Source organism: Cololabis saira, chromosome 8 (assembly GCF_033807715.1).
Source record: "Cololabis saira isolate AMF1-May2022 chromosome 8, fColSai1.1, whole genome shotgun sequence".
NCBI lineage: Eukaryota > Metazoa > Chordata > Actinopteri > Beloniformes > Belonidae > Cololabis > Cololabis saira.
Genome location: NC_084594.1, coordinates 9,236,765 through 9,262,936, shown reverse-complemented (window position 1 = coordinate 9,262,936; position 26,172 = coordinate 9,236,765). Strand labels below are relative to the sequence as shown.

Here is a 26,172-nt window from a genome sequence, read left to right as displayed (position 1 = left end):
GTATTGTCTGGGCAAGGATGTAGCATTTTGATGGGTTTTATCTATCTTTTGTATTCTCAGTGTCTTTTCACGTAAAGCAACCCAGAGTGTCAGTCTCAGTGGATATGAATAACAGAGCTGGAAGAGATGCAGCTATCGTTCAGGTTTTATTGCTTGCAATAAAACTGACCTTTTGTGGATTGTTTGTAACAATGCATGACCAAACAAATGTAAAAAATAAGCTTTGGGAACTATAAAAGTCGCCACTTTGGCCTTGTCTGTAAGAAATTTGACCATGTTATTCAATTTTATTCGCAAAACTTTTCTTTGTATCTCATACGTGGAGTTTCCAACTGTATGATGAAATAAAACGCAGCCGTAAAAATGAAAAAAAGCTAAAGAAGCCCCTTCCAAGTATTTTTTATTGGGTGGGGAAGTGCAGAATAAAGGTCCAGTCCAAATCAGAGACCAAATAAATCCAAGGGAGCAAATGTGACTCCTCTTTAGGGCTGGGCGGTATGGACTAAAAAATGTATCACGATAATTTCTGGCATTTATCCCGATAACGATAAAAATGACGATAAAAAAAATACCAATTCAACTCCACCTTTGTAACTATAAATCTATCCCCCATGTTTGTTACACAAAAACGTCATCAATGGGAATTTATCCTTTTTTCTTTCTTTCTGGCTCATTTCTTTCTTTCTTTCTTTCTTTCTTTCTTTCTTTCTTTCTTTCTTTCTTTCTTTCTTTCTTTCTTTCTTTCTTTCTTTCTTCCTTCCTCCTGCTCTCTCCTTCCTTCTTCCCTTCCTCTTTTCTCCCTTCCTTCCTCCTTTCCTTGTTTTCTTCCTTCCTTCTTTTTTCCCTTCCTTCCTTCTTTCCTCCTGCTCTCTCCTTCCTTCTTCCCTTCCTCTTTTCTCCCTTCCTTCCTCCTTTCCTTCCTTCCTTCCTTCCTTCCTTCCTTCCTTCCTTCCTTCCTTCCTTCCTTCCTTCCTTCCTTCCTTCCTTCCTTCCTTCTTTCCTTCCTTCCTTCCATAAATCAGTTTTACACAAAAACATCATCAAGGGGAATTTATCATTTTTACAGTGAGATGACAAATTCTTATCGTGAGGAATTTTTTTGACGGTTTATCGTGAACAGTAAAATATCGCCCATTCCTACTCCTCTTACTTCATTGTCATTTGACATTTGATCCTGGTGTTGTTCAGTCAAGGGTTCAGCTGCTGTTAAATCTTAAAGGCTTTCCAAATGTGGTCTTGTTTGGTTCTAAATCAGTGGATATGCTCTTGTAAGAAAAACTTGAAATCTAGATCACTGACTTCAGTTTTCCTTGATATGAGTTTTCATAGCCCCCGTCACCCTTTCAGTTTCTATTAGTGCTCTGTGATTCACCCTTCTTATGCCTTCACATTCTCTTTTCTCGTATTGATTGTTTCACAGTGCCCAGAGCAGATGGAGAGCAGGGGGAATATACACCACACAACCTATACATTTATCTCTCTAAATCCGAGAAAATGTTCATTTTCACTGTGAACTGTGAAAATTACAGCTGTTTATACAGACTGATGATCATATGCGATGGGGAGGAGCAGGGAAATCCCTGTTCTCTAAGCAACCTTTTTCTTATTGTTCAACAGAGCAAAAACAACAACAAAGGGATAGGATTTCAGAAGGAGATAGACAAAAATAACCGGGTGTTTGAAATATGCTTGCGGCGGCATGCTATCACGCCAGAGTGCAAGACATGTTTTCCAGGGCTGCTTCTATTTAATAAAACATAACTGGACAGTAACGGCTCTGGGCAGTGGTTGACCAGCTGCAACAAACGTGCAAAAGGCAGAGAAAATGTGCTGTTTTTTGTTTCTGCTGAGCAGTGATGAGAACATGGGTAGTGTAAAAGCTGATATTTGAGGCAAGACATTTGTTTTAGCCAATGTGCAAGAGTTACAGTATGTGGTATTAGGGCTGGACGATATGGACCAAAAGTCATATCTCGATATTTTCTAGCTGAATGGCGATACACGATATATATATCGATATTTTTTCTGTGCCATAATTGGGGTTTCCCCCAAAGCATTATAGCATAGCATCTCTGTTAGCTTCATTTTTTCTGAGGCAAACCCTTAAAAAAACAGTCAGTTTTAATACACAGCCTCGTGCCAAATGTCACACAGGTTCCTTTATTAACAGAGGTCTGCACAATATCAAAATGTATAAAACAAATGAAATAAAAATAAACTGCCTGTGTATATATATAATAAAAATGCTTCTTGAATAAAATAAAACATCCCTTTCCTGCATAACAATTAAATTAAAATACACTGTGCAATTAATACAATGTAGACAGTAACAGGCAGACGTTTTCCACTGAGGTTTACAGTTGTGCAAATAACCAAACATTTGTGCAAATATCAAATAAAACATTCAAGTCAATTTGTCACAAAATAAGCTATATCAAAATCATAAAAAAAAAAAAAAAAAAAAAAAATCGATAGGCTATAAACGATATTGTCTCGTACCATATCGCGTTTGAAAATATATCGATATATATTAAAATCTCGATATATCGCCCAGCCCTAGGCTTAGCCAATGTGCAATAGTTACAGTATGTGGTATACACATAATGTTCTCACATGTCAGTGTGGAGAAAATACAGAAAAAAACAGTTTCAGACCTGAAGTGTGAGTAATGTCCGATACATGTAGTTACTTTAATAATCCTTGGTTCAGCCTCCTGATTAAGAATATATTGTCTTTATGGTTTTTCATGGGAACACTCCTACTAATGACATATTGTAAGTTAATAACATTTGATCCAGATTTTTTTCTTTTCTTTAGACAGCATTATAACTCTTCAAACAAATAGTTTCTGTGCAAAAAACCACATAGTGGATCTGCAGCAAGATCTTTTTTTCCTTTTTTTTTCTTTGAACCCTAGATTTTTTTCCACCTCAAACACTTCCTTTGTTTTTGTTGTTATTTGCAGAAGGGTTTCTGTCTTTGCAGTTGTTGTATTCTTGCAGAATAGCCATATCTTTGGAGGGGCTGAGTTTGTCTGAGTAAAGGTGAAAATTGAAAACTGTTTCCACCTCAGAACCGGTTCCAAATTGTATGAAGAATCGATTGTCTTGTCAGTGCTGGATGTTGGAAGATGTTCATAGCAAATCAACAATGTAATGTAAGACATAATACGTTTATTTTGACACACAACAATGTGACGGAGGCAGAGTTGAGTGTAGCTGCCGTGTAATAGCTGAATAATAGACACTGCTGTAACCTGCAGAAGTGTGACGTTACTGACCTGTCGGCCAGTTCTTTTAGGAATTTGAGACAGTGTTTCTTGTCATATTTCCTTCAACTCTACTATATTCTGGAAAATATTTTGGTCTATTGTGTATTTATTCATTCATCTGATATATTTTGATGAAATTTATATCCAAAATGTTTGACGGCAAAAGTATGGAATTTATTCTAAATAGAGGATGCTATTATTTCACCTTATGAACTTCTTTTGTTTGTTTTATTTGTGCCAGAAAATACCAAAATATAACACAACATTAACTTCTTATATTTGTTTGGTTCAGTTACAGGTTTGCACAAAATAAATATTGCTATGTGGTCTGTTTTGGCTCAAAATGTATACAAATAGATAATCAAATGAGTTCCAGTCTGACATTTAGTAATTATAATAATGAGATCCAGTCTATGCAGAATCACTTCATGGCGTCCACTGGAGACATATGGAAGAAGATTTGTAGAGTTTGTTCAAGTGCTTCTGCTTCATCAAGGTCTCTGATCACCTCTTACACCAAATTATAATTTAAACATAGCAGTCTGAATAACATTGCAGAGAAGTCCACACTTCTTCTGATGCAAAAGTAAATTCTCCCTGGAACTAAAGAAGGAGAAAGAAAGGGTTTCAGATTTTCACCTGCAGTTGAAACGGTAAGTGGCCCACACTAAGATAGCGCCTCTTAAACAGTTTTAGGTTCTCCCAAGCATTTCATGACGAACTTGTCATTCATCTCTGAGTTCTGTCGAGCGTCGTCAGCTTGTGTTCATGAGTACATAAAGAGCTCAGATAAGGCTGCGATATCTATGCAGGGTTTTATTTGGATAAGAAGATTAGTTTTGTCTTTTTGCTGTTGTTTTGGGTCTAGGACAGGGGTCGGCAACCCGCGGCTCTAGAGCCGCATACGCCTCTTTAGTGCCGCCCTAGTGGCTCCTGGAGATTTTTCAAAAATGTTTGACCTTTTTTTTCCTTTTTTTTTTCTTTTTTCTCTTTTTTCCTTTTTTCTCTTTTTTTTCTTGTTTTTCCTTTTTTCTATTTTCTTTTTTTTTCTTCTTTTTTTCTTTTTTCCTGTTTTTTCCTTTTTTTCTCTTTTTCTTCCTTTTTCCTTTCCTTTTTTTCTCGAAATTTTGACTTTTTTCTCAACATTTCGACTTTTTTCTCGACATTTCGACTTTTTTCTCAACATTTCGTCTTTTTTCTCGAGATTTGTACGTCAACATTAATCTTGACATTTCGACTTTTTTCTCAACATTTCCAATTTTTTCACAAAATTTTGACTATTTCCTCGACATTTTGACTTTTTTCTCAACATTTCACCTTTCGCCATTTGCCTTCATTCTAAGGCTTATACAAGAATTTTCATTTTTTGCAGCTCCAGACATATTTGTGTTTTTTGTGTTTTTGGTCCAATATGGCTCTTTCAACATTTTGGGTTGCCAACCCCTGGTCTAGGAGCTGCTCTGATTGACACAACATGATTCCTATCTCAGTGGTGTCAGGGTGCAGAGATTACTAAACCACCGGTGAAGCACCTGCCCTGACATTCCTTTATCTTTATACTTTATACTTTATTCTTAGTCTCACACATTCATTGTGTAAATATACATAAAAACCCTTCAGTGGCAGTGTGGTGCACAGGCTCAGCCGCCTTGCACATTGTTTCAGATCAAATTGACAAGCGATCACAAAAGAGCAGTAATTCCCACTGGTGATCATTGGTCATGCTCCTTGAGGCTGTGAGCCAAGAATCCTCTTGGGTGTTTCATGAATAAAAGTAAACTTGATTTTCCTACGGCTAAAAGGAGAAGTGGCAGCTAGTGAGCAGATGCAGGGAAACACCACTGGAGGAGTTGTTGGGAGCTCTTACAGTGAATGACTGCTGCCTGGATTTAGCCAAGTTTTCAGCTTCCTGACACCCAGGGCCAACAGAGACAGGGTGACCTTTGCTTCACAGTCACAGATAAAGTGGGAGATGAATACAAAATGTGCAGAAAGAGTTATAAATATAGATAGACATTGCACAAAACATGATTTACTTAATTTCTACATTAACTTGAATTTAGTTCAGGGTCACCAGGTGAATAGAATGTATTTCAGCTGTTATTGGCTGATAGGTGTGGTACAGATCACCTGTCCATCACTGGGTCACACGGGGACAAACATTCATGCATTTAACCCCTAAGGACAAATGACCAATTAACCTATCATAATGTTTTTTTTACTATGGGAGGAAGAGAGCAGCAAAAAAAAAAACAACTGCAGAGGCGCGGCGAGAACATCCACACAGAAATTAAGAGTTGAGCAGGGAACCTATGGGCTCAAATTAAAGCCATAAATATTTTGTATCTGTAAATAAACTTTGTACTTGTAGAAATATTTTGTGCGTGTGCAAAAAATATTTGTACTTGCAAAACATATTTGTACTTGTAGAAATATTTTGTACATGTGCAAAAAAAATTGGTACTTGTAGAAATATTTTGTGCATGTGTAAAACATTTTTGTAGCTGTGGAATTAATTTGTCTGTGTGCAACATTGGATATACAAAGCTACAAACTTTTTTTAGAAAAGCTAGAAACTTTTTTTACAACTACGAATTATGGCGAATTATGGCACTGTTTTGACGTGCCAATAATAAGAGCCAATCAGCAATCTTTGGCACGGGTTTCAAAGCGTTTCTGGAGACACAGACAAATTAATTCCACAGCTACAAAAATGTTTTACACATGCACAAAATATTTCTACAAGTACAAATATTTTTTGCACATGCACAAATATTTCTACAAGTACAAATATGTTTTGCAAGTACAAACATTTTTTGCAAGTACAAATATTTTTTGCACACGCACAAAATATTTCTACAAGTACAAAGTTTATTTACAGATACAAAATATTTATGGCTTTAATTTGAGCCCATAGGAACCTCCTAACTATGAAGGGACATTGCAAATCCCCATGTGGCACCAAATGCATTGAAATTTAGAAAAAAAAAGTATTTCTTGAATTATCACTGCTTTTTTAATGCAAACTAGAATAACAATATAGTCCGAAAGCTTTGCAAAACAATAAACAAACAGAACACCTCCTAAACAGCTGTTTTATCAGAATTAGAACAGTAGCAGTTGTATCTGGCACAGCCGAAGCAAATAAATACAAATACAAACTTGTTTAATGATTATTTCTGTTATTAAGAAGGCTTGTGAAGCCGACCTGATTTTAAAAGAGAAAAAGAGAAATCTCAAAAACAAGTCTTTTATCTTCTTTGAATATTTGCCAAGCACAACGTCTCCTGTGACTGCTGCTTCCTCACATCAAAAGCTGCTATGTTTAGATCACTGAACGCCTTTGTGAAGAATTAGATAAAATAATTTCATACAGATATAATACGACTAATTTTGAAAAATAAGCTGTAAAACTCATGCTTGAATTGGTCTTATTACTACACTCCAGGTTGCCACAAATAAGTGGCCGCATGCTGTCTGGTGTGTAGATAAACCACACAAGACCTATTTTTCTCATTAAATAAGTTCAAATTCCATATTTAGATGCTACTGTATCTTTGTAATGATTTTTTTCCCCCACAATAATTTGCTTAGAACACTAATTGTGCATATCTGCTACACTGAAGTGAACATGACCACATGCTGTTTAAGATTTGTATTTATTCTGGCAAAAAAGATGATAGCTACCAAAACTTCATTCAACAACTGAGACAAAAGGAGAGAAGAAAACAAAAGAATTGTGTATTTCAGTAGTTTGGTTCAGTTCCAAAACCAAAATGCAGCCAACATGAACCGCCCCGCCTTCCGGCGTCAGCGTGCAGGTAAATTACATGAAATGTTGACACGTATTGTGAGAGACATGGAGCCCTACACGGTTCAGAGGTTTGGGTTTATTAGGATGCTGAAAAGACAAAAAGAAAAATCAATGAAGTATGAACCACCCGGCTGCAGATATTTTCCAGACCTGGCATCTGCTGCTCTTTTGTTTTCATTCTATGATTTTAAACAAGATTATTATAGACTTGTTTCATTGGATTTCCATGTAAGTTACTGGAAGAAGAAAACATATATTCTTAATTGGACAAAAAAAAAAAAAAGATTTTAAATTGCTTCAGAAAGTGGGTAACTTAAGAATCGTATCAATAGTAGCATATTTACAGTTAAAAATAAGATATTTTTAAATGGGGAAATTTAATTCAGAAGACAATTAAACTCACATTCTCTCCTTTTTTACTTCAAAACACCTGTGAAAAATGTCTTATAGAAGGGGGAATGCTACTATACTTATACAGAGGCAAACATTAGACTTTTCACCTCACCGTATTTATGATTCCTCTTTAAAGAGTTAATACATTTTCAGATGATTAAAGTTTAAGGTAGCCAACATCAAATGTAACTGTTGAATCAACCCACACGTCAGCAGAAACTTCCAAAATAATCTATTTGTTATGGTCAATTCTGAGCATGGATGTGTATGTGGGATACATTTATTTTGATCATGCCATTGTTCAATTTGGGTTTTTAATTTAAGTTTGGAATTTAAATTGTTTTCTGAAACAGGAAACACTGAAATAAATCCCTGTAAAATTTTCCAACTGTTTAGTGTTTATAATAATGTTGAGAAAGTTTGTCAAAGGGGCCACATTATGCAGTTGCATATTTTCCAACATATCTCCAATATTATGATGATGAATTATTATTTTAGACATCACCACAGACTCAAAATATTTGGGAAGAGTATCTTATTGTTTTCCTTGATTTTTGTTGTTTAATTGTTGGCAGCTCAGTTTTCTGACTCAGTGTTCATTTCACCTCAAGCCCCAACTCTACAATAATTAACACAAACTTATACAGACAATAGGGGTGTAACGATACACTAATCTCACGATACGGTACGATACACGATATTGAGGTCACGATAACGATACGATATTATAGCAGTATGTTTTAACAACCTTGAATGAGGAACATATGACTGGAAAAAATTGTCTTTTATTTGAAAGACAAAAAAAAACAATGCTGTGCATTTGCCCTACTGTTACAGTTTGTAATGCTTTATAACTGTTTAAGTTTTAAAGAGAAAGCCAGGCCAACCATTTTCCACAAACTGAACTAAAAGTAAATGTCAGGTTTGCATTATGCATCTTCAGTTTCATACAAGTACAAAATATTTTGCCACAAACTGAACAGTTTCTCTCATGTATGATTTTACTTTTTTATTTTCCAGAAATTTAACAACTAAAATTAAATAAATAAATAAAAGTAAATAAATACATACAATTTTACATCATAAAAAAGATTGATTCATGCTCACCTGATAAGTGTAAGAGGAGATTTATTTTTGTTAAGAATGTTATTTTGGTAATTCATGGTTCATTATTTTATAAATATATTCTTTATATTCTGATGTAAATCAGGGACTATAATGACACTAGTCAGTTTATCTGTAGTGATTAGTCTGTTTTAGATTGGGCGGAGTGATACGCCACAGTACGGCACTAGGTGCTGTGTTGATGTTCTAAAATCCTACACTGTTGAGGGACATTAAAGTACACTCCAACTCGGAGAAGTTGTTGCTGTGTTTATCCTACTCACAACCCCAAAAAGGATTAATTTAATAAGGTAAGGCTTAACTCTACACCAGCCTTAAAGGTTCAGAGCTGAAAACCCCCCAAGAGTCCTGTGATCGGGACCGCAAAACGGGACTAGTTTCTTCTGAGCGGAGTAAGATTTTGGTCCGCGGGTCGAGGCGCGGTCGTTACTAGTCAACACAATATATTAATATTAATAACCCAATATCGCGATACAGTTTGTCACCTCCACAACACGTTTCGTGACGTTTTTGTATCGGGAAATTTTGTGGCACGATATATTGTTACACCCCTAACAGACAAACACATAAAATAAACGTGAGTGAGTGAACGGCGACACTTTGTAAAAAGTGATGGGCTGGGTATTTACTGAACAGAGGCATCCAGCTGTAATGTTTGTTGCTGCTGTCGTCTTTCTGGACACTGTTGTATTCTAAATCTGATTTAGGGTTGAATTTGTATAAAAACTAATTCTTTTTAAAGATATCTACAGGAAATTTTGAAATCATGGTGCTGATAACTTGTTCATCCGTCCAAAACATGTGTCCGACCAGCAACACAGAGTTGACCCAGTATCTCTGCGCATCATCAAGCCTCCATGAGTTCAACCAATCAGAAAACTCTTGATCCACATCTGCCCTTTTTCAGGAAATGTCTCTACTTGTGAAACTCAATGTTTACCTTTCAGAAATAATTGCAGGCCTTTGGCGTCATGCCGGGCACAAACCCACTATAAAGGTCTCACAGATTAATATGATATTAAATGAGTATCTACTTCAATATATCTAATACATCTACTTTCTACATCTACTTGCTGTAATATATCAGCATAAAGCAATATCTGCTATCAGACATTCCTGCACAAAATAACTATGTGACAGCGTGAATGGAACAGGATAGAGGTGGGTGCAATTCATCGATGTGTCGATGCATCGTGATGTGTCGATGCATCGCGATGTGTCGATGCATCGCGATGCGTCACGTGACGATTTGGAATCGATTTATTTATTTATTTTTTTAAGTTATCCTATCCAGATTCCAGACTGAATAAGCTGCTGAATCATTTCATTTTCAAGAATGCACATTTCTTATTGTTCACTTGAAATATGGCAGATATACACTAAATAAATTTGATGGAAGTACATATCTTGTTTACTTGAATTAATGAACTCGTTAAATCCAGGGCTTGACCGTTTTCAGTGTTTTCCGCCAATAGAGGGCGCTCTCATGCAAGTGCAGCTTTCCCTGGTCAAAGTTAAGTAAGTCAAAGAGCAAATGTTTACATAGTCATAAAATAAATTATTTTGTGTCTTTGAAAAATACATGTCAAATGTTCAAAAAACCTTGTTATTTACTTAATGAGTGTTGTTAGAGGAACTGAGTTAATTGATTGGCTATTTATTTACAAATGTAGCCACAGATGAAGACAAAATCAATCTTGTATGGAAAAAAGCATTAAAAATCACAATAATCGAAGAATCGTGGCACCAATAATCGAATCGAATCGACAATCGTTATAATCGAAGAATCGAAGCTCCAATAATCAAAATCGAAATCGAATCGAATCGTGAGGTACCCTTGTTTGCACACCCCTACAATTAACACAAACTTATACAGACAAACACATAACACAAACGTGAGTGAGTGAACGGCAACACAATCTTTGATGCTACACAGGTAAGTGTGTAAAAAGTGCTGGGCTCTGTATTTACAGGTACATCTACAGGAAATTTTGAAATCATGGTGCTGATAACTTGTTCATCTGTTGAAAACATGTGTCCGACCAGCAACACGGAGCTGCGTGTTTTCACAACCCCGTAGCTCTACGCATCATCAAGCCTCCATGAGTTCAACCAATCAGAAAACTCTTGATCCACATCTGCCCTTTTTCAGGAAATGTCTCTACTTGTGAAACTCAATGTTTACCTTTGAGAAATAATTGCAGGCCTTTGGCATCATGCCGGGCACAAACCCACTATAAAGGTGTCACAGATTAATATGATATTAAATGAGTATCTACTTCAATATATCTACTATATATAATACATCTACAGTACTTTCTACATCTACTTGCTGTAATATATCAGCATAAAGCAATATCTGCAATATCAGACATTCCTGCACAAAATAACTCTGTGACAGCATGAACGGAACAGGATATATTACACTTAAATATATTTAAAATGATGCTCCAGTTCAGTAGTTCACAATCATTTTCCTTGAAAATCTCAACCTATATCTAAAATGAATGAATACTTTATGGGCTTGGTTATACAATAGTGCCCCCTTGAAAATGTAATGAATAGATGAATGAGAATGATAGTCAAGGACACGTCTTATCTAGGTGCCAATCTGATCTCCTAAAGTCAATGAAAGTACTGTTTCAGCCTTATTCCCTGAACCCAACAATAAGTCAATCATTTTGAATAAACTATACAACCTTGCCAATAATTCTGATGTTTTTACTTTTTGTATCTGACACCATGTTTCACCAAGAAAGAAGGGAAGATACATTATTTATTTTCCCCCGGGTTGTTCTAGTTTGATATGTACTGCAGCCTTAAAACATTTACAGCAGTGGCGTTTATTCAGTCAAAGCTAAGGTATGGCAAGGTTACGAGTCACAGAACTTAACTAGAGTATCAATCAACACGTCCAGCAAATACTCATCACACAAGTCTGCTATGAAGCTTATCTGTGTGGTCAAGAAAATTGGAACTTTTTCAAATGCAGTCTCGCTCACTGCAAAAACTCAAAAGAAAGGAAAAATGTGTCTTATTTCTAGTTAAAATGTCTAATTTTAGTCAAAAAATTTCATTACACTTAAAACAAGAGTCATCACCAGAAAAAATAACTTGTTTTTTGACCATGTTCACCTGTTTCAAGTAAATTTTCACTTGAAATAAGTAGAAAAATCTGCCATTGGGACAAGATTTATCTTCTCATTACAAGCAAAAAAATCTTGTTCCACTGGCAGATTTTTCCACTTATTTTAGGTGAAAATCTACTTGAAACAGGTAAAAATGGTTGTTTTTGAGTCTTGTCTTAAATGTAATGAGATTTTCTTTACTAAAAATTTGACATTTTAACTTGAAATAATACAAATATTCTTGTTGAGATTTTCAGTTTTTGCAGTGTATAATAACTAGTGTTATCGATCATGTTGTTCTGATTTGCATTTTTAGTTATTCTATATGTATTAAGTCAGTGGTCCCCAACCCCCGGGCCGCGGCCCGGTACCGGGCCGTGGGTCATTTGGTACCGCACAGAGAGAGGAAAAAAAAAAAAAAAAAAAAATTCTTAAAAAAAATATATATTTTTTTTTTTTTTATTAAAAAATAATTTCTGTAGAATCCCCGACTGATGATGGTTGATTCTCAAACTGATGGTTCACAATGTTTTTATTCCTTGGATGTAAATACACTGCAAACACACCGTAAGAGCTATAAAGGAATAAAATCAAATAGTTAGTCTTTCTACATTCATATAAGTTTAACTTAAATACAGACCGACGCAGCTGCTCGCTCGGTTGGCAATAAAGCTACCACAATACATGAGCGACCAAACTCAAGCTGGACATAAATACGGTATAAAATTTGCATAAATCCTCATCAGTAGGTGCTTTTTGTGTCAGTTAGGCTCCACTTCAGCATTCCCGACACTAGTTTAGTCTTTCAGACACACTTTCTACTGCCGTTAAACTTTTACCGTTAAAGTCCGAAGCGCCGGATGTTTACGAGGTCTCGGCGAGACGCCTTCAAAATAAAAGCACTAAATATCGGTCTACTTAATATATAACAATAAAATAAAAGCCTGGCTTTAAATAACGTTAATGAGAAAACAAACATAAAAAACATTTATGTTTTTAATGCCGGTCATTTTATTTAGTTTTTATCAGCTACACCTTTAGATTGGGCCGTGAAAATATTGTCAGACATTAAACCGGTCCGCGGTACAGAAAAGGTTGGGGACCACTGTATTAAGTAATATAATAATCAATACAAATAGACACAGAGTAATTCCATAAATGTATTTAAAAAACAAACCTTTACATTTTCCCTTGAAGCCAAGGTGTGGCGGCTGCCATACCCAATTGACGCCCCTGATTTACAGGTCGATAATAACAGATTAATGCGGTGCCACCATGTGTTAATGACAAGTCATTAATTTAGCAAAAATTGCCCAATGAGAATTAATTTACAGCATTTGTTGTACGAAAAATATCAAGCAATGGTGCAGTGGTTCCTGGGGATGTGGGTCTGCTCTTACATCAGGCCCTTTTTAGAGCAGCCCATACAGCAAAGGATAAACGCCTGTTTTATGAACAGTGACATGTAAGACTACTCTTTTAAGTTTACCCAAAAATAGGCCAGTAGTATTTGCACATTGTCCAGTTATCTGTTTCATTTGATTTAGTGTTTACTCTGTAAACAGTTAATTACACACAATGTAGCTTTATTCGTGGCCTTCAGCCTGAACTGTCAAGCCAAGACATTTTATTAACATGATTTACCAGATCCAGCAATTAAAAAAGGCCTGGTAGCTGACATCTTCATCCGACACTGCATCAGCATCTTTGGCTGTGGCTGTCTGTCACTGTCGGCATCCTCTGCTATAGGAGTCAAAGATGGATAGTGGTTTGTGCTGGCCTAATGTTAACAGAGCTGTGTAGCCCTGCTAACATTAGCTGAGTTGCTGGTTGAAGTAGATTCAGATGACGTTTGCAATTGTAAAAAGAAACTTTTGTTAAAATAGTTTGCTTAACTTTACGTGTTCATTACATATTGTGTTATAAAGGCAAAATAAATTAAGGGCAATATTTGTTTGACTCGTCCTACTCTGCCTCTGATTGGCTCTTCAGTCCTCATTCCTAAACCTAACCAACGAACCCAGTATTTGCCAATCAGAGGCAGCTGGGACTCTGTATTCCTGTGTATACCTGTGTATTCCTGCGTATACCCTGCATTACTGGTATTAAAGGGGAACTATTATGGCATGTAATATCTATTTTAAACAGGCCTTGAATGTCTTAAAAACAAGCTTTTGATTGTTTTTTTTTTTTTTTAAATTAGAAATTCAGCCTCTCAGCCATGTCTTTATCTTCCCATTCTCTAACCTCATTATCTATGCGGGATTCTGAGTGGGCGGGGCTATGATAATGAAGCTCTGTGCTGATTGGCTGCCTGAATGACGCGATACACCGCTACGAAAAAATGCCGGAAGCTCCGGCCGGCGGAGTTAGTTGTGGACGTGGTTTCACGCATCGGAGGCCAACCGATGTAAATTGCATTTTGGTTACGTAGAGAGCGAAAGAGTTACAAAAGAGAGCAGAATCTGAACGGCTCGTAGAAGCCACATGGACGGCTCATCCGGGCGGCTGTACAGACACTGCAGAATTTGGTTGCTTTCCTCCTTCTCTGAGTTGACAGGCTGAGGGGAGACCACTTTATATATGTTAAAGCAAGAAAAAACGTGTTTTTCATAATAAGTCCCCTTTAAGCAGCATCAAACAGAGTTAGTGGGTTTTCTCAGATGTCCCATACCACATAATCATGATATTTATTTCCATAATCGTCAAGAGGAATTTCATTGAGGATATCTGTGTGTTTAAAAGTTGTGTGTTGATTTAATTTTTTTTACAGTGTAATGTTAAATGCTAGCTGTTTTTAAGATTTACAAAGAATGGCAAAACATATAAAACATAATTTGAGCTTGTTTATTTTTCTTTTCTTTTTTAAAGCCAATGTTGTCTTTTATATTTAAGTGAATATTGATGAGTAATGTATACAGCTCAGACAGGAGATGTCTCCAGACATTATAAGTCTTATTTCCCTTTTGTGACTCATATCCATTCATAAAAACTGCTTAAGTGGGCGAATGCGAGTTAAACTAACCTTCTTACACTGAAAATGCATGAACACGACAACATATTCAAATCCTTCGAAAAAAAAACAACTCTCAGTTCAGTCATAATTATATACTTATTAAACTGTACCAGTAATGTAAAGTTTTAACCTACAAACTAGAACTGGGCGATATGGACCAAAAGTCATATCTCGATATTTTCTAGCTGAATGGCGATACTCGATATATATCGATATTTTTTCTGTGCCATAATTGGGGTTTCCCCCAAAGCATTATAGCATAGCATCTCTGTTAGCATCTCTGTTAGCTTCATTTTATTCTGAGGCAAACCCTTAAAAAAACAGTCAGTTTTAATACAAAGCCTCGTGCCAAAATAGAATAAATAAGAATAAATAGAATAAAAAATGCTTCTTGAATAAAATAAAACAAATATCGCTTTCCTGCATAACAATTAAATTAAAATACACTGTGCAATTAATACAATGTAGACAGTAACAGGCAGACTTTTCCACTGAGGTTGACAGTTGTGCAAATAACAAAACATTTGTGCAAATCTCAAATAAAACATTCAAGTCAATTTGTCACAAAATAAGCTATATCAAAGTCATAAAAAAAAATAAAAAATTAATAATCGATATAAACGATATTGTCTCGTACCATATCGTGTTTGCAAATATATCGATATATATATTAAAATCTTGATATATCGCCCAGCCCTACTACAAACTTAACCATATCATTTAATACAGTATACAAGAAACTCAATAACACACACACACACACACACACACACACACACACACACACACACACACACACACACACACACACACACACACACACACACACACACACACACACACACACACACACACACACACACACACACACACACACACACACGAAACAGTCGCCAAGCATCCACTTTCCCCCTGAGCCTCTTGGTCAAAGTGAGGAAAACACAGAGCAGCAGAGGGAAGCAGAAAGAGAGAGAAGAAAAGAAGGATACCAGGTTGCGTGTAGGCAGACTCCTAAATCCTGCTACTCAAGGCCTATTCATTATGAATGACCTGGCCTGTGCATGTTATATTTATAAAAAGGCAAAAAGGGAACATTTCTTCACACTGCTTAATTGCGCACTCTGAGCTATTTCAGTCCACAACAAGAGACATTTGCTTTTATGTCATGAAGTGACGTTGAATTTAGGGAATCCAGACCTTATGGAATCTTTCTGTAACTAAACTAAACTACTTTAGTGGCAGCTTACTAGGAATGGGTGATATTTTACCGTTCACGATAAACCGTCAAAAAAATTCCCCACGGTAAGAATTTGTATCTCACGGTAAAAACGATAAATTCCAGTTGATGACGTTTTTCTGTAAAGATGATTTATGGTTCTGCGTTAAATCCACGCACAACGTACGTGAAGGAAGGAAGGAAGGAAGGAAGGAAGGAAGGAAGGAAGGAAGGAAGGAAGGAAGGAAGATGTGAGCCAGAAAGAAAGAAATGAGAAAGAAAGAAAGAAAGAAATGAGAAAGAAAGAAAGAAAGAAATGAGAAAGAAAGAAAGAAAGAAAGAAAGAAATGAGCCAGAAAGAAAGAAATGAGCCAGAAAGAAAGAAAGAAATGAGCCATAAAGAAAGAAAGAAAGAAAGAAAGAAAGAAAGAAAGAAAGAAAGAAAGAAAGAAAGAAAGAAAGAAATGAGCCTGAAAGAAAGAAAGAAAGAAAGAATGAGACTGACAGAAAGAAAGAAAGAAAGAAAGAAAGAAAGAAAGAAAGAAAGAAAGAAAGAAAGAATGAGACAGAAAGAAAGAAAGAAAGAAAGAAAGAAAGAAAGAAAGAAAGAAAGAAAGAAAGAAAGAAAGAAAGAAAGAAAGAAAGAAAGAAAGAAAGAAAGAAAGAAAGAAAGAAAGAAAGAAGTTTTGGGGGCTCCAAAGACTGAATGTGGTGATAGATTTATAGTTACAAAGGTGGAGTTTAATTGGTATTTTTTTATCGTCATTCTTATCGTTATCAGGATAAATACCAGAAATTATCGTGATACATTTTTTAGTCCATAACGCCCATCCCTACAGCTTACTATGTATAAGTTCTGCAGATAGATCATCAGAGAAGAAGAAACAGTTATGCATTTGATTAACAACACTATCTCATTCACGATATAAACAATCTCTTAACATTTACATCCTTTCTTTTTAAAGCTGATGGGATGGTTGTCTTTTTTTTACAAATCTAGAACACTGTGATAAATGTATATTTATCATGCTCCCAAAAGTTCTGCAATCAGAAGATTCCCTCTACTGGGAGTAATAAGACACGGGAATTACTTTAAGGATTAAACTGCAGAATAGCACGCTGAGTTGCTCAGTTGAGACGGCCCCTGCTTCCTTTGATGAATGAGACAAAGTCACAAGTGTAAACTTGTCCTTATTATATCTCTTCTGAAATATTTATTTGAATAGAGGTTGTACTTCAGCACGGTCATGAATAAAAAAGCTTAAAAGCTTCCAGATTCCCAAATGACCACACTTCCCCTCCTCCTTACTTGTTCAGCTGCCTCTGGGTCCAGGTGGGTGTCCAGCAGGGGAACGGTAAATTGTATTTTCCTTGGGCTCCCAGTTTCCATGGTGGCAGTATTTATTGGAGATTTGCAAAGAAAGAAGGAAGGAATGAACAAGAAAAAGAGATTTGCGCAAAAGAGAACAGAGGTGGTTGAAAATTTTAAATAAGTAGGCTCCAACTACATCCAAAGAAATGAAGCAGATGTTTTGAGTTTCTCTGACTATATCCCCTCCTTTACTCCTCTCTTTTAGCACACTTTACACCGTCCTGTTCTGCACCCTCTGTTTGATTCTTCCTATCCTCAGCACCTGCCGGTGTCTCTCTCTTCCAGCTCTCCTCTCCGTCCTCTCTGCCTCCCCAAGCTCACAAAGCTGAGGCAAGGGCATTCGGAGCCAGGGATACCTCTCCTTCGCTCTCATTCGCTGGGCCAGACACCCTTTCATACACAGTCCCACCCACTTTCTGCATTTCTCTGCGTCTTTATTGGCCGTGTGAAGCTCAGGGCTGCTCTGCAGCAGCCGCTGCACAGATGGCAGAGTGGGGATGATACAGACAGACTCGCTCCATCTCTAAAAAACATACAACGGATGATTCAGCCTCTGCTTTGAGAGTGTTTTCAAAATCACCTACATAAACATACCTAAAATCAATTTACACTATTTTATAGGGATGGGCGGTACGGACTAAAAAATTATCACGATAATTTCTGGCATTTATCCCGATAACGATAAAAAAAATACCAATTCAGCTCCACCTTTGTAACTATAAATCTATCACCACATTCAGTCTTTGGAGCCCCCAAAACACTGCTCTAAAAGAATAATAAATACTATTAAACTACACCAATGGGAATTTATCTTTCTTTCTTTCTTTCTTTCTTTCTTTCTTTCTTTCTTTCTTTCTTTCTTTCTTTCTTTCTTTCTTTCTTTCTTTCTTTCTTTCTTTCTTTCTTTCTTTCTTTCTTTCTTTCTTTCTTTCTTTCTTTCTTTCTTTCTTTCTTTCAGGCTCTTTCTTTCTTTCTTTCTTTCTTTCTTTCAGGCTCATTCTTTCTTTCTTTCTTTCTTTCTTTCAGGCTCATTCTTTCTTTCTTTCTTTCAGACTCTTTCTTTCTTTCTTTCTTTCAGGCTCTTTCTTTCTTTCAGGCTCTTTCTTTCTTTCTTTCTTTCAGGCTCATTCTTTCTTTCTTTCTTTCTTTCAGGCTCTTTCTTTCTTTCTTTCTTTCTTTCAGGCTCATTCTTTCTTTCTTTCTTTCTTTCAGGCTCATTCTTTCTTTCTTTCTTTCAGACTCTTTCTTTCTTTCTTTCTTTCAGGCTCTTTCTTTCTTTCAGGCTCATTCTTTCTTTCTTTCAGGCTCTTTCTTTCTTTCTTTCTTTCAGGCTCATTCTTTCTTTCTTTCTTTCTTTCAGGCTCATTCTTTCTTTCTTTCTTTCAGACTCTTTCTTTCTTTCTTTCTTTCAGGCTCATTCTTTCTTTCTTTCTTTCTTTCTTTCTTTCTTTCAGGCTCTTTCTTTCTTTCTTTCTTTCTTTCTTTCTTTCTTTCTTTCTTTCTTTCTTTCTTTCTTTCTTTCTTTCTTTCTTTCTTTCTTTCTTTCTTTCTTTCTTTCTTTCTTTCTTTCTTTCTTTCTTTCTTTCTTTCTTTCTTTCTTTCTTTCTTTCTTTCTTCTTCCTTCCTTCCTTCCTTCCTTCCTTCCTTCCTTCCTTCCTTCCTTCCTTCCTTCCTTCCTTCCTTCACGTATGTTGTGTGGATTTAACCACAGAACCATAAATCAGCTTTACACAAAAATTTATCGTTTTTACTGCGAGATGACAAATTTTTACCGGAATTTTTTTGACGGTTTATCGTGAACGGTAAAATATCACCCATTCCTACTATTTTATATAAAATCTCACTCTCATACTCAATAATCTTAGTATCTGCTGACTTTTAGACACACATTCTCTATTTCACAAGGAACGTACACACAACTCGCATACTGATGGTTAACACTGATGTAAATACTTAACTGTCATATCCAGTACTCATGTTGTAAAAAAGAAAATCAGGGGGGATGGTGGATTTTATCATATGGGGACAGATCATTTGTGCTGATTACAAATAATATAATATATTACAAATAATAGCAGTGACCAAAACACCTGCAGAAATACTGCAGGAATGACATAGCAGCAGTTAAATGCAGCCTTCTGTAAGCTTTAAATATCCACTGGGCTTACATCAAATACATCAAGACACAACAATAAAAAACAGTTTTCTGAACTTATCAATATGACTCTGTCCTTCACAGGATAAGTAAAATGGATCACTGCAAAAACTCAAAATCTTAACAAGAATATTTGTCTTATTTCTAGTTAAAATGTCTCATTTTAGTAAAAAAAAATCTCATTACACTTAAAACAAGACTCATCACTGGAAAAAACAACTATTTTCACCTGTTTCAAGTAGATTTTCACTTAAAATAAGTAGAAAAATCTGCCAGTGAAACAAGATTTTTTGCTTTTTTTTGCTTGTAATGAGAAGATAAATCTTGTTCCACTGGCAGATTTTCCTACTTATTTCAAGTGAAAATTTACTTGAAACAGGTGAAAATTGTCAAATAAGTTATTTTTCTGGTGTTATTTTTCTGGTGATGACTCTAAATGTTGAAATAGCAGTAAAACCACATTCATTGATGAAATGACATAAGGGATGGAAAGGGGGGATGGCAGTTTTACAGGGGGGATGATTTTGACTGTTTTTATTTCAGAGGGGATGCCGTCCCCCCTCATCCCCCCTCAACTCCAGTACTGGGTATTCACATGATCATTTCTAGTTTCAGTATTTTTATTTTTGGCTGAATAAGAACAAACTTGAGCCAAGACTGAAAATAAACCTGTGAAATGATAACTGAGCCTTGGTCATATCTGTCTAAGCTTGTCCTCGCCACCGTCTGCCCGGCATATATTGATCCCCCGTTAGCCCGAGTGTTCCTGTGTCACACGTCTGGGCCCTGATACCCGACACCGGCCAAGAACCATATGCTGTGTCAGATCTGCAGGATTTTTGTGAGGGGGAAAAACTTAACATGATTAGTTTTATCTCTGCAGAAAGAGTCCTAATAATGTTATTGGGAAAGTCAAATCAATTCAGCGTAACTGTAGCAATGCAGTCCTGTCACATCGGACGATTAATCGATGTGATGGACGTCTGTCAACAGTTCAGTCTGGGATTGATTAGTTCACTAATGAGTAAAACCAAGGCCGATAATGTTGGACACTGTTTGAGATTAGAACAAGTATTTTCCAATAATCTGTATTATTGACGATCTTTGTAGAATATTTAACTATTTTATTTGATGACACTTAGATTTCCTTTCACTCTTAACTTCCACTATTATACATGACACCATATATTGGTGTGATTGGCATGGCGCGTCAGTTCCAGCGCTGGTGTTGCTGCCATCTAGTGAACTGTAATGCCATACAATGGTCATTTTTCCATCAGATGATTTCTGAATTCATACCTTACTACCACAGTTCATAAGCTAAAGAGCCTTTCGACAAAATACTGAAACCCGTATTGTCTCCCGAAGTGTTCGTCACTTGTAGGGCTGGGGATCGATTCAAATGTCAAGAATCGATTCGATTCCGATTCTTAAGATTCAGAATCAATTATCAAGATTTGATTCGATTCGATTCCGATATTGATTTGGGTTAGTGTTATTAAAACAGTTTTTTGAGCTGTTGCATGAATTATATGACTGTAGTTATGCAAAATATTACTACTAGTATTATATTGAGATTAAACAGCAAGTATTGGCAGCTAATGATGCTGTAAGGACCAATCAGCTCCCAGAATGCTGATAGAACTGCTTTCAGAAACATGTGGGTCAGAATTACCAAACAGATCCAGGGAGGAAACAGAGACGGATGAAATCGGTTTTATTTTTTCCCACATTCCGTTTTTATTTGTTCCATTTTCGGTCTATTTTGGTTTTTAATTTTTGAGCATTTGGTTTTTAGCATTTTTTGCAAATGTAACCCCAAGACAGTATATAAAGTAATGAAATATAGACAATTTATGCAATTATAACCTAACACTTTAATGTTTTCATACCTTTAAACATATTTAAAGGCAAAAACATGGCACCAGTTATTCTCGTGTCCAACAAAACATTCCTTTTTTGGGGATAAACAAAAAAATAACCAAAAGTTGTAATGTAATGATGAAAAAAAATACATAAATAAATAAAATAAAAAAAACAAAACAAAACAAAAAATCGATCTTTAAACATATGAATCGATTTTTTTTAGGAATTAATATGAGAATCGATTTAGAATTGGGAAATCGATTTTTTCAACACAGGCCTACTCCTGTTGTATAATAGATAAACAACACAATTCTATTCTTCTCATTTTCTTATCTCGCATATTGTGTTGCTCTACTGGCGTTGCACATGAGCTTCCCACACACTCAACCAAAAACATTTTCCTTTTCTTGTATTGTGGCTGTGTGAAAGTGTGAGGACAATAATGAAAAGCTGTCACCATAACTGGAGCTTCCCCCAAAGTATGTCTTTTGTGTGTGTGTGTGTGTGTGTGTGTGTGTGTGTGTGTGTGTGTGTGTGTGTGTGTGTGTGTGTGTGTGTGTGTGTGTGTGTGTGTGTGTGTGTGTGTGTGTGTGTGTGTGTGTGTGTGTGTGTGTGTGTGTGTGTGTGTGTGTGTGTGTGTGTGTGTGTGTGTGTGTGTGTGTGTGTGTGTGTGTGTGTGTGTGTGTGGCTGCATAGTCTCTAACACCACCTTAACAGAAAAACCCCACTGAAATTAACATTCTCTGTTCTCATCAAGCGAGCCGGGTGTTTGTCTCTGTGGTTGGAAGCCAAGAATAAAATCAAAGCTTGCAGCCATCCTGGAGGTCCCTTAGTTTCAAATAGGGAAAGTTTCTCCTCGGTGCCAAAATACTGCTGCTAAATAATGCAACTGAAATTCCTCGAGTACAGAACGTTTTCCTGAATATTTTAAATCTTCATCTAAGTTGTATTAAGTTTGTTAAATATCATCCCCAGGCCACACCGGGGCTGCCGTTGGCTTTATCCTTCATTATTCACTCTCTCTGTAGCAATTAAAGCTTGTTGGGTGTGACAAATTGTTCTGTGTCATGGCTGTGGCCGTTAGTGACAAAGATCTTTCTTCTTGAAAATGGCTGCCCCCTCTAGAGCAGGACCATTATCGAAAGTCGAAATATGGAGGGCCAAGGAAAGGTCAACGGGCCCCTGAACACAGAGGTGGTTTGAATTGAAGTTGCTCCGTAAGGGCCATCTGTGTCTCTGTTAGTCCTTTCACTCGTTCTGTCCAAGAACCAATGTTTCAACTTCCAAGTTGAGACCAACACGGTAGTTAGAAAACTGACCAGTACATACACACACACACACATATAAGCACACAGACATATACATAAACGCACACACACATAGACATACACACTGGCTTGTTCACCTGCAGTAGTTTTTGGGGTTAGTTAATCGCGGTAGCTTAGCTCAGATCCCATTGGATCACGAGATTTGGGACGATTGCTGCTCGTGTTTTGGTCGATTCTGTCGGTTTCGTGTTTTGTTTGTGGTTTTTGTTGCAGATTTCCAGTGCTTGACATGGGCCTCCATGTGTTCTTGCTTCCTGGTTTAGCAGCGGATGTCATTATTTTATAAATATATTCTTTATATTCTGATGTAAATCAGGGACTATAATGACACTAGTCAGTTTATCTGTAGTGATTAGTCTGTTTTAGATTGGGCGGAGTGATACGCCACAGTACGGCACTAGCTGCTGTGTTGATGTTCTAAAATCCTACACTGTTGAGGGACATTAAAGTACACTGGAACTCAGCAGAAGTTTTCCCCGTGTTTATCCTACTCACAACCCGAAAAAGGTTTAATTTAATAAGGTAAGGCTTAACTCTACACCAGACTTAGATAAGTAAATGTCCAGAGCTCAAAAGGGGACCGCAAAACGGTTCTAGTTTCTTCTGAGCGGAGTCAGATTTTGGTCCGCGGGTCGAGGCCCGGTTGGATGTGCGTTACTAGTCAACACAATAGATTAATATTAATAACCCAATATCGCGATACACTTTGTCACCTCCACGACACGTTTCTTGACGTTTTTGTATCGCGAAATTTCGTGGAACGATATATTGTTACACCCCTAATATATATGTATGCGTATATATGTACAGTATATATATTAAATATAGTAACAATGCACATATATATGCCTTAGGTTTTTACCAGCATGGTATTAAACATTAATATGTGTGAAGACAAGGTAAAAAAAAAGAAGAAAACTGACAAGTAGAGGCTGCTGGATCAAAGAACAAGTCTCCATTGACGTCCAGTTAAAATGTTGCATGAGAAATGAACATATTTGCAGCCTGGTTCAAAAATGTCGTGTACATGACAACTCTACAGGGGGGAATTGGATTTTACTACATCAGATAAATATCACCATATGTATGTATAATGAGGGGTGTGGTCTTTTGATTGGCTAGCACACTGTATTGACATCTGAGGATACTGTAGCTTCTTAGCTCTGAATAAAGACCTAGCAGAGCATAGTCATTCATATTTAAAAGACAATGCATTTTGCTTTGCTTCTGTTTTGTACTAAGGTCCATGGATGATGCGAAGCTAATGCTAAACACCAGCAAAACAGCATTTGCGAGCAAATACTGTATTCACTAGCACCTCCACATCTCCTCTAGCGCGGCTGAAAGAGGCTGGAGATAAAATTAGCTCTGGCGACGCTTGTTTTGGGTGTTGTTTTGGCAGCAACACTTGTAATAAAAATTTGGACAGATTTGACCAGAATGATAAAGGATAAACTCAACCGGCCAAGCCACAACAGCTAACTGTAACTGACGTCGTTCCAATCGCTTTTCCAGGCCTTCCCTTTTTTCTGCCCAAAAGGGTTGAGAGCAGTCTTTAGAAAACCTGAGTGACATCACAAAAGGTTATGCAGTTACTTCTTATACAGTCTGGGTCTGTTTCAGTTTTTGTCATAACTACTGCACACAGACCCCCTGCAGACTCATGAAATTCAGATGAGTTGAGTCTTTCTGTATCTCAGATGTGCAGTGATCAGAGGCAGCAGCTGTGCAGAGAACAGCAGTCTTGTCTTCATGTGGCCTCGTATTTACTCGTTGAACCTCAAAGTTACTCACATTAGTATGTAAGACCATTTCAGTCAAGGGGATGTGAAACTAGTTCAAACGATCTTGAGGGGAGCTGGGATTAAGGAGAGAGAGGAAGAAAAAAAACAGACTTTGTTTTTGATATTAGCTTGTTACAAAGTGATCCAATAAAGGCTTTTGTTATGTTTGTCTTGAATTATCTTATTCAGTTATGTGTACAACTGCATAATATATATGCAGTAACCTTTATCAGAACACAGCACAGGGCTAATTGGAGGATGGGCTCAATAAAAATGTTCGAATTAAGAAACTGCTGTTGCTACATTTCATAAATTACAAATGTTCATAGTTTTTTTTAGTTTAGTTTAGTTTAGTTTAAAAAAAGTTTAAAAAGAATAAAAATGACAACAAGAAAACTAATACACTGTTCAAAGAAAACATTACAAAAAATTTCCAATATACAAATACCATCTTGACCGAAAAAGGTGTAGGCTGAAGCAAAGCTTATTATTTGCCTACCCTCAAAAAGATTAATTAAAGTAATGAAATGAAAGCAAGAAGTAAGAGAAAAGACCGACAGTAAAACAAATTGCCTCCGTGGGGATAACAAAATTTCCTCAAGAAATAAAAAAATAAATAAAATAAAATAAAGGTGCAGTCTACATGTTACCTTCATCCTTAAAAAATCAAATCACTAATTAAATAAATACCCAACTCAACATAGCAAGCATCACCACTCATGAATTTGATATAAAGAAATCATCCTTCTTTTCAATGTTTTTTTAAATTTTCATAAGCATTGCTCAAGACAAAAATACTAAAATAAGAATGTTATTTGTATCCAATCAGTGCTTATGGGCTCACATAGAGCACACATGAGTGGAGCCTCCTGTTAACAGGAGGTCATGTTAATAAAATATTTTTCCTGAGAAGCATTGACGTGCATTCCTTGCCAGTAATTGGTTTTGGTAACTGTTAGCACTTGCTGTTGATTAATTGCATGTTCATGTATTTTAATTAGTGCCTAAGCTTTTCACATGCTGCTTCCTCCGGTGGCCTGTAAATCCACCACAGACATTAGAAGTGTCGAGAAGAGAATCACTTCACTTTTTCTTATACAGGTTAATCATTGACTCACGAAACAACAGTGAAACAATGTTTTCTTTCCTTTTTTTTTTTTTTTTTAAGGAAAGCTCATTAAATTCTCAGACGTGTACAGGACTGTCTCAGAAAATTAGAATATTGTGATAAAGTCCTTTATTTTCTGTAATGCGAAAATGTCATACATTCTGGATTCATTACAAATCAACTGAAATATTGCAAGCCTTTTATTATTTTAATATTGCTGATCATGGCTTACAGTTTAAGAAAACTCAAATATCCTATCTGAAAAAAAATTTGAATATTCTGGGAATATTAATCTTAAACTGTAAGCCATAATCAGCAATGTTAAAATAATAAAAGGCTTGCAATAAATCAGTTGATTTGTAATGAATCCACAATGTATGACATTTTTGTTTTTTTAATTGCATTACAGAAAATAAAGAACTTTATCACAATATTCGAATTTTCTGAGACAGTCCTGTATATTAAACGCATTGAACAAACATACAAAACTTTTCCAAGTTTAAAGCTCTTTTATTTGACCAGTGAACCAAAGGAAAACAATAACAGTGTTGATCAGTGAACAACAAGCACTTTAGTTCCCTAATCACAGATGGGAG

The 26,172-nt window shown here is 36.3% G+C and overlaps 1 protein-coding gene across 1 annotated transcript in view; it reads right to left on the bottom strand.

The window, feature by feature from the left end:
* Positions 1 to 17,644, bottom strand: part of LOC133448299 (protein phosphatase 1 regulatory subunit 1A-like) — a 55,239-nt gene extending 37,595 nt beyond the window's left edge. The window contains exon 1 of the mRNA XM_061726694.1: positions 17,273 to 17,644. Coding sequence (XP_061582678.1) covers positions 17,273 to 17,353 — 81 coding nt within the window. The 5' untranslated portion in view covers positions 17,354 to 17,644. The remainder of the gene's footprint in view (positions 1 to 17,272) is intronic.
* Positions 17,645 to 26,172: the final 8,528 nt, after the last annotated feature.